Source organism: Eulemur rufifrons, chromosome 15 (genome assembly GCF_041146395.1).
Source record: "Eulemur rufifrons isolate Redbay chromosome 15, OSU_ERuf_1, whole genome shotgun sequence".
Lineage (NCBI taxonomy): Eukaryota > Metazoa > Chordata > Mammalia > Primates > Lemuridae > Eulemur > Eulemur rufifrons.
In genome coordinates, this window is record NC_090997.1 from 280985 (window position 1) to 290275 (window position 9291).

Consider the following 9291-nt stretch of genomic DNA (forward strand, 5'->3'; position numbering starts at 1 on the left):
GGAGCCTGGCCTTCCTTGCTGACTGCCTGTGACATCACTACACAGCTTCTGTCAACACGACTGACCCTGTGGAGTTCTTATTATTGACAGTTTGCAATTGTACTTCGCACATCCAGCATGGAGTTTGGCCTGGACTCCTGACTCCCCTAGGCACCCCAGTCATTTTACCCCCACCATGGGGGCACTCACCCTAGAGGGTCATGCAGCCGGCCACTCCCTGGCATTCCTCACCTGTCCCATCTGCAGACACCAGGCTGCGCTGCTGCAGGTGCCTGTGGACAGACGGGTTTCTGCCACATTCTCTGGATGGGGCAGAGCCTGAACTGGAGCAGCCCCCTCCTAAAACACTCACTGCCCCTCAGAGCAGAAAAAAACTCAACAGATAAAACCATTCCCTGGCTTGCACGACACTGATTTCCCTCAAGGGAAGGCTGATGGCCCTGCACCTGCACCCACTCCTGCTTCCCACAGCCCCTCCGCATCACTCCTGCTGCCTCCTGCTGCTCCTCAGGAAGACAGGCTGGAGGGGCACGGGACAAAGTCTCCAGGGACTGAGATATTGCTTAGTCAAAAGTGTCCTCGTAGGTGGTATCAGACTTGCCTCTGCCCTTCGCCATGGCTTCGGTGGCTCCACAGGAAAGGACAGAGGCGCACATAGAAATGGAGACAGAGTGAGAGAGACGTGGTGATGGACGGCCTCCTCCTCTTCGGCACATCGCGCTGGCTTTGCTGTATCTGATGCTGTTTATTTTCCAACACGATTGGTGACTTGAAAAAATATTGCGATCAGATGCCCATCCCCCCTGCCTGTCTCCCTGTTAGGGGCTGAGTTGTGTCCCCAGCCTGCCCCAGATTCACGTGTTAGAGTCCTAACCCCCAGCCACTCAGAATGTGACTGTTTGGAGATAGGGTCTTTAAAGAGGTGATTAAGGTAAAATGAAGTCATATGGGTGGTCCTAATTCCATGTGACAGTGTCCTCGTAAGAAGAGGAAATTATGACACAGACACACAGAGGGAAGGCCATGTGAAGGCACAGGAGAGGATGGCCATGCTCAAGCCCAGGAGAGAGGGCTCAGAGGAAACCAACCCCGCTGACACTTTGATCTCAGACTTCCAGCCCCCAGGACCGTGAGAAAGAAATTCTCTTCTTTAGGCCCCAGTCTGCGCTGCTTTGCTATGGACACCCCTGCAAACTAATACATTCCCCTGGAAACACCTAATGTTTGCAAAGAATAGTTAAAAAAAAAAAATCCTTTGTAGTCATTTTCTTTTGTAGTCTTCAAACAACCCTGTAAGATGTTGCTATGGCTGTCTTACGAATGGAGGAACTGAGGCTCGGGGCATTAATGCAGTTTAATTCTTCTCCCACAGCAGTGGGCAGAACCGGGGGCTGGAGTCAGCCCTCGCTCCCCACTCTCACAGCAATTCTCTTTCACCAGCAAACCCACCTCGGTGCAAAGCTCCTGGGCGTCTGTCCTCTCCATGCTTCACTGCACCAACATGGAACGTTTATAGAAATACCCAGTAGGGACTGGATCCCTGCTGCCCCTTCTTCCGGACACTTTTGCCTGCATTTATCCTCCCTGCTGCTGACAAACTTGTGTCCCAGCTGGACGTCCTCGAGGTGCAGGGACTGACCCCACAGAACACATGTTCATAAAGACTGAGTGTCAAACGCTCTAGCCCTGCTCCTGCCGCAGCACGCAGGGAAACCAAAGTCACGCTGTGCATGGAAACACAAGTTTGAGGTGACCGATGTGAGCACTGCACACACCAGAGCATTTAGGACCTGAGGAGAGCGCTCCATGGGCAGCCTGGAAGGAATGGCTGCGCTCAGACGTGTCCTGCAAGGTGCCGCTTAACCAGGCTCCCCATGTACCTGGGGCGTCAGGACCCTGAGGACAAATACCTGTTTACCTCATTCCACTCGAGTACTGTTTTTCCTCCAGATTTTATACATGCTTTGTCAAAAAAAAAAAAAAAAAAAAGAAAGAAAGAAAAAGAAAAATTGATTGATGTATAATTAACATAAAATAAACAGCTCATATTTAGCTTACAATTTGGTGAATTTTGACATTTGTGGACAAGTGTGAAACTGTCACCATAATCAAGATAATAAACATCTCCATCTGTCCTAAGTTTCCTCCTACTTCCCCATCTCCCACACTGCCCACCCTCCTGGGGGATCACGGATCTGTTTTCTCCACTAGGCATTAGTTTGCATTTTCTAGAATTTTATATCAATGGAGTCATACAGCACATCCTCTTTTTATCTGGCTTCTTTTAATCAGCATAATTATTCTGAAATTTGCCCATATTGCTGCATGTGTCTATAGTTTATTCCTTTGATTTCTGAGTAGTGCTCCATTGTTTGCAAATACCATGATTTGTTTATCCATTCACCTGTTGAGAGACATCGGGTTGTTTCCAGCTTGGGGCCATCACAACGAAGCTGCTAGGAGCGTTCATGCACAAACCTCTGTGTGGATGTGCGCTTTCATTTCTCAGAGTAAATACCTGGAAGTGGAATGGCTGGATCATATAGTGGGTTATATTTAGCTAAGAACACTGACCGCAAAGTTGTGAGCAGTAATACTTACTGCAAAGGACAGATGTGCCTGCCTTTCTTTGCTGGGCCACTGCAGTCACCTCCTCCAAGGCCCGGCTTCCGCTCCTGAAGTCTGTCTCCATACAGCAGCCCGGAGGCTCTTTACAACCAGGACTGTGTCACCCACCTGCCAAAAACCTTCAAATGGTCTTCAGTCTGACTCAGGGTAAAATCGGATGTGTGCACCATGACCTACAAAGCTCCGCACGATTAGATGCTCGCTACCCCGCTGAGCCCGTCTCTTACCTATCACCTTCCCTTGCCCTTGGCCTCCTTGTCGGCTGGCCATTCTGCCTCAGGGCGCTTGCACTGGCTACTTTGCAATCTCTCCCTTCACATGTCCATCTGGCTCCCTCACTTCCTCCAGTGCTCTGCTCAAGTGTGGCCTAGCAGGGCTGCCCTCCTACCCTCCATCCCCCACCTCCCTGCTTTACAGTTGCCCATGGCACTTCCTGCCACTAATGTATTGTGTTTGCAAATGTGCCTATTGTCTGCCTCTCCCAGTAAAGCATAGACTCTGTAAAGGCAGCCATTTTGCCCATTTTGTGTACAGTGATGTTTCCAGCCCTTAGAATAGTATCTGGCACATGTTAGGAGCTCAATATGTAAGAACCGGTTTCCCTCAGTCCCAGGAACAGATAGGCAGAGTCACCAAGGCTGCAACAGACAAAGGAGTTTATTTTCTAGCCCAGGCTAGGGTCCAAGGCTCAGAGCACCAGCACAGTGGTCTCTCCACGAGCCCGGACCTCTCCCTGGGGCGGAAACAAAGCTTTTATACTTATCAATAGGTTACATGTATCGGGCACACCCCCCCACCCCCCTTTTAGTTCATTTGTTCCCTCAAAAGTGGCCGATAGCTTTGGCTCCTGATTGGCCGGTTTCCAAGCCGGGGCTCTGGCTCCTAATTGGCCAGTTTCCAAGTCAGGGCCCTCAGTTGTTACCAGCGGCATTCCAGGGAGGGGGAGGGCCTGCGTTGGGGAAACCAAAACCTAGGCCTTTCCTAAGAGGTCCAGTCTGTCATGGAGTTACTCCTGTTTTCCTTCCTGCTCTACATTTCCCCCCCCTTTTTTTTTTTTTTTGTTTGTTTCTAGCACTCTTGCTCGGACATGGGGCCTCGTGTTTCCCCTTTTTGTAAGCCAGAGTCATAGCTCAGCTTCTGGTACTGTTGTCGCAGTACCATCAGTTGTACCATGTTGACTTGTTCTTTTACAAAGGTAATTAACCTATTTAGAATATACGGTCCGAAAGTGAGGATGAGCAAAAGCACAATTAGGGGTCCTAATAAAGTTGAAAGCAAAGTAGTCAGCCAAGGGGAGCTATTGAACCATGACTCGAACCACCCTTCTCTTTGTTCACGCTCTCGCCTCCGTTTAGCCAGTCCTTCTCTGACTTTAGCCATGGATTCTCTTACTACCCTGGTATGGTCAGCGTAGAAGCAGCACTCTTCCCCTAGGGCCGCACACAGCCCTCCCTGTTGGAGGAGTAGTAGGTCTAGTCCCCTCCGGTTCTGCAGCACTACCTCAGACAGTGAGGTCAGTGACTTTTCTAAATGGGAGATGGATTCTTTGATCCTGGATATGTCTTCATCTACAGCGGCCCTCAGGCTATTGAACCCCCTGTGCTGCACCGCTAAGGATGAGATACCTGTCCCTGTTCCTATTGCACCCAGACCGAAAAGGGTGGCTAAGGTTATTGCTGTAAAGGGCTCTCTTTTTGTAGTTAACCTGGCACCTCCTGTGCCTTTTGCCCATGCATCATATATTATATTTTCTTGGTGGTAGATAACCTTAGGGAATACTAGTACCATGATGAAGACTTCCTCTAACTCATTAAAGACAGACAGGCTAAGGCATGGGGTCAAGCCTGTTTTAGAACAAACTCACCATCCATTGAGTGCCAGAATCACCCATTTTGTTCCTCCATTCCGGTTTATAGATGGATGGACTATAGCACAAAGTTGTGCATGGCTATGGGGCACCTTCCCTACGCAGGTCCCATTTCCAGTGACTGCCTGAAGTGTTAGCCCCGGCCCCTTGCGGTCCCATGTGCAGGACCTGGGGGCCTCCTCTCCCGTGCGGTTGAAGGGGGCATCTATTCCTACTGCTTCATAGAAAGGGGGTCTGATGTCATAGCATAACCAACAGGCTTTTGTAGCATTGGGATCGGAGCGATTTAATGCCTCATATGCTGCTGTCAGCATTTTCCATAAGGGATCTCCTGACCCCTTTGTCCTGGGGGTTATTTGCGTTTCTATCTCTGCCACCGGGGTCCTTAAGAGTGAGGGTGGAGCAACAGTCAGGCGTGGGCTATTTTGTTTATCTCCCAGCACCCCCAAAATGTCAGAACCGGTTCCCCCCAGCACTGGATTGGGCCCTACAGCGCCCGAGATGGGAGAAGCCCTCAGTTTGAATTGTATTACAGTGCCTCGCCCCCCCCCCAGCGGCGATCATAGAGAGTTACTCCCCAGTATAGTCCCGAGACCCACCGTCTGTCTTTTTTTCCTTCTTCTGTGAACCTTACACGTATCAGGTTACAGTCAGAGGTATACCTGGTTCGTGAGCATGGCCGGACATAAGACATCTCAATGAAAAGAGGTCGGACCTGCCATTTCCACTCTCCGTCATTGGTGGTCACACACTTCCAGGCTGCACAGTAGAGAGACTCGATCCCCCCACACACACGCCTCATTTCCCCTGTTCTAAATCCCGGACATGCAAAAAAACCATTCCTACTTAATTCTATCCGGGCCTGGCGTTGGGTATACTGATATTCATAGCCCAATCCCTGCCGCTTAGGGTTATACTGCAGATTATCCATGCCTGGCAATTGTTCTAAGTTGAAGTACAGGTCCGGCCACCAAGTGTTTAGTGGGGCCGTTCCTGAAGTCCTACTATAAACTTCATGAGTTTCTAAGTTAGTGATTTCCCAGGTGAGGTTATAGGGCATGTGGGGATTTGGGTCAGTCATTACTTTTCCCATAAGGGTTATGTATATAGCAGTCACCACAAGCATTTTTATTCCGTATTGTCTTTATCCTGAGTCCCGCGGTGGTCTGGTTGTTACGCGAGTCAGTCTGGTCTTTAGTGGATTCTCAGGATCCGCTGAGGCCCTCCACTGAACTTGCTGCTGCTCCCGCTCGTCCTCGTTGGCAGGTCTTACGTGGGAGTGGTGTACCCAAGTCGCCACTCCGTCAACCTTTAGGGCAGTGGGGGTAACAAGAATAGTCTGAAAAAGTCCCTTCCACCTGGGCTCCAGGGTCTTGCTATTATGCCGTTTTAACCATACCCAATCTCCCGGCTGGTAAGGGTGCCCATTAGCCTTTTCTCCTGCCGGTCGGGTGACCTGATAAATGGCTCAAAGGGCAGGCCAGATCTGGCTCTGAACCCTTTGCAGGGCCTGCACAGCCTGTAGTACTTCTATAGGGTGTTCAGGCAGGGTCTCAGGTTTCATTTTTGGAATTACCGGTGGAGGAGCACCGTATACTATCTCAAAGGGGGTTAGGCCTAAATGGTAGAGGGTGTTCCGGGCTCGGAACAGGGCAAAGGGAAGGAGCGTCACCCAGTCCCCGCCAGTCTCCAGAACCAATTTAGTCAAAGTCTCCTTTAGAGTTCTGTTCATTCTCTCTACCTGCCCTGAGCTCTGGGGATTATATGCACAATGTAGTTTCCAATCTGCCCCCAGAGCCCGGGCGAGTCCCTGACTAACTTGACTTGTGAAGGCTGGGCCGTTGTCAGACCCTATGCTCTCCGGCAGCCCATATCTGGGAACTATTTCTTCCAGCATTTTCTTGGCTACTATTAAAGCAGTTTCTCTTTTAGTAGGAAAAGCCTCTACCCACCCTGAGAAGGTGTCTACCATAACCAGCAAGTACTTGTACCCATATTTCCCTGGCCTTACCTCCGTGAAATCTATTTCCCAAAACAATCCTGGCCGCCTCCCCTGTTCCCTGGTACCTGCATGGGTCCCTCTGATCCTCCCCGGCTGCATGACCTGGCAGACACGACAGTCCTTGACAATGCTTTCTGCTGTCTTTCCTTGTGATTTGAATCTGAGTTGTGCAGTGTCCAGCAGCTGCAACATCTTTTTCTTGCCTAGATGCGTTGTCTGGTGCAAGTGTCTCAGCAGATGGTTCCCCAAGGCTTCAGGAACTACTAGGTGATGCTCTCTGTCTTGGAACCAACCATCCTTACCCTGCGTTGCCTGAAGTTTTTCTCTGGCCCAGTCCATGTCCATACTGGAATAGTCCGGTTGAGGGGGTATCTCTCCCATTCCTGGGGGCGGCAGGCTCAAGTGTAGGACATCTGTTGGTGTAGGTCCTTCTGCAGCCCTCTTGGCCTCGGCATCCGCGGCCCGGTTGCCTCGAGCTTCTAGGGAGTCCCCCTTCTGGTGTCCCGGAGTGTGGACTACAGCCACTGCCTTTGGTAACAGGATAGCTTCTAGCAATTGAAGTATTTCAGGCTTATGTTTGATTTCTTTGCCCTCTGCCGTGATGAAGCCCCTTTCTTTATAGAGGGCTCCATGTATGTGCACTGTCCCAAAGGCGTAGCGGCTGTCAGTATATACCGTCAGCCTCTTTCCCTGGGCCCGGCGAAGGGCTTCCGTTAATGCAATCAGCTCAGCCTTCTGGGCGGACGTTCCCTGTGGAAGGCGTGCAGCCCAGATAAGGTTGCCTTGTCCATCTACTATGGCTGCTCCTGCGTACCTGTGTCCCTCCCTGACGAAGCTACTCCCGTCTGTGAACCAGGTCAGGTCGCTGTTCGCAAGAGGGCGGTCCTGCAGGTCCTTCCGGGCCATCTGGGTCTCCGCCAGGATCTCAAGGCAGCTATGCTCAGGCGTTGCCGGTCCAGGATCTGGCAGAAGCGTGGCTGGATTCAGGATGGCAGGAGCTCGAAACTCGATACGGGGAGTATCTAACAGAAGCCCCTGATAGTGAGTCAACCTCGCATTTGTAATCCATCGCCCTGGTGGCTGCTTCAGGATCCCCTCTATGGCATGAGGGGTGGTAATTCGCAGATGCTGACCCAGGGTGAGCTTGTCGGTGTCTTTGACCAGCAAGGCTGCGGCTGCGATGATACGCAAACACGCCGGCCACCCTGCCGCTACGGGGTCAAGTTTCTTGGACAGATATGCTACTGGCCGCCTCCACGGTCCCAGCATCTGTGTGAGCACCCCCTTGGCTTTCTTTTTTTTTTCCTTTTTCTTTCATCCACAAAGAGGTGGAACTCCTTCGTGGGGTCAGGGAGGGCTAGGGCCGGGGCCTCTAGCATGGCTGTTCTCAAGGCTTGGAAGGCGCTCTCCATTTGCCTAGTCCATTCCCAAGCCTGACCTGCCTTACACACTTCATAAAAGGGTCGAGCCTTTTCTGCAAACCCTGGGATCCAGAGGCGGCAGTACCCTACTGATCCCAAGAACTCCCTTACTTCCCGACATGAGGTCGGAGTGGGTATTCTTAACACAGTCTGTTTCATTGCCTCAGTTAGCCATCTTTGTCCTCCCTTTATTTTATATCCTAGATAGGTGACTTCTTCCTTGCAGATCTGGGCCTTCGTAGCACTAGCCCGGTACCCCATCTCGCCCAGCGCCCTGAGTAAGTCCTTGGTGCCCTCTAAGCAGGTCTGTGAGGTTGGGGCAGCTAGTAACAGATCATCTACATACTGTAGCAGGGTCACCTCTGGATGACTGGCCCGGTACTCACCCAAGTCTTCATGGAGGGCCTCGTTGAACAGGGTGGGTGAGTTCTTAAACCCCTGGGGTAGCCGTGTCCACGTCAACTGTCCTCGGATTCCCCTCTCCTCATCTTGCCATTCAAAGGCAAATATTTCCTGGCTGCGCGGGGCTACTGCCAAGCTGAAAAAGGCATCCTTTAAGTCCAGGACAGTATACCAGGTTTGTGTTGGAGGAAGGGAACTCAGCAGGGTGTAGGGGTTGGGAACCGTAGGGTGGATGTCTAGGACGCATGCGTTGACCTCCCTGAGGTCCTGCACAAGCCGATAATCCTTTCCACCCGGTTTCCTCACTGGCAGCAGGGGAGTATTCCAGGCTGACTGGCACCTCCGGAGGATCCCGGCGTCTAGGAGCCTTCGAATGTGAGGCGTTATTCCCACTCTAGCTTCTTGGGGCATGGGATACTGTCTGACTCGGGCCGGTTCAGCTCCCGGTTTCAGCTCAATATAAAGAGGAGGCCGATGCTCTGCCCATCCTGCTCCCCCTGTCTCAGCCCAGGCTTCAGGAAACTCTCGAAGCCAGTGTTCCATCTCTCCTTCCTGACGGATCCCCACAGGCTGGTATAGTCGGTACTCATCCGCCTGGGCCAAGGTCAGGACTTGAGTAACCTGAGGGCTGCTGATATGGTTCCCTTTAGCATCAGTTACTATTATTCCTTTGTCTTCAAAATAGATACGGGCTCTTAGCTTTGTAAGTATATCTTTTCCTAACAAGGGGGTGGGGCACTCCGGAATGACCATAAAGGCATGGCTCACTTGCCCTGAGCTCAGGTCTAGCTTTTGCCGGGTAGTCCATCGGTAGGGTCTGGTTCCGGTTGCCCCCTGCACCCAACTAGTCTTGTTGGACAACTTTCCAGTGGTTCCAGTGATTACTGAATGTTCTGCTCCTGTGTCTACCAAGAAACTGACTGGGTTCCCCTCCACTTCTATAGTTACCCTGGGCTCGGGGAGGGGATCCG

At 51.5% G+C, this 9291-nt stretch overlaps 1 protein-coding gene across 1 annotated transcript; it reads right to left on the reverse strand.

Moving 5' to 3' along the window:
* Positions 1 to 4589: 4589 nt before the first annotated feature.
* On the reverse strand, positions 4590 to 8731 carry LOC138395602 (uncharacterized). The gene is made up of 3 exons (XM_069488450.1): positions 8305 to 8731; positions 6563 to 7459; positions 4590 to 5804 (listed from the first exon to the last, which is right to left on the reverse strand). The coding sequence occupies exons 1-3, from the start codon at positions 8729 to 8731 to the stop codon at positions 5800 to 5802; spliced, it is 1329 nt and encodes a 442-aa protein (XP_069344551.1). The 3' UTR covers positions 4590 to 5799.
* Positions 8732 to 9291: the final 560 nt, after the last annotated feature.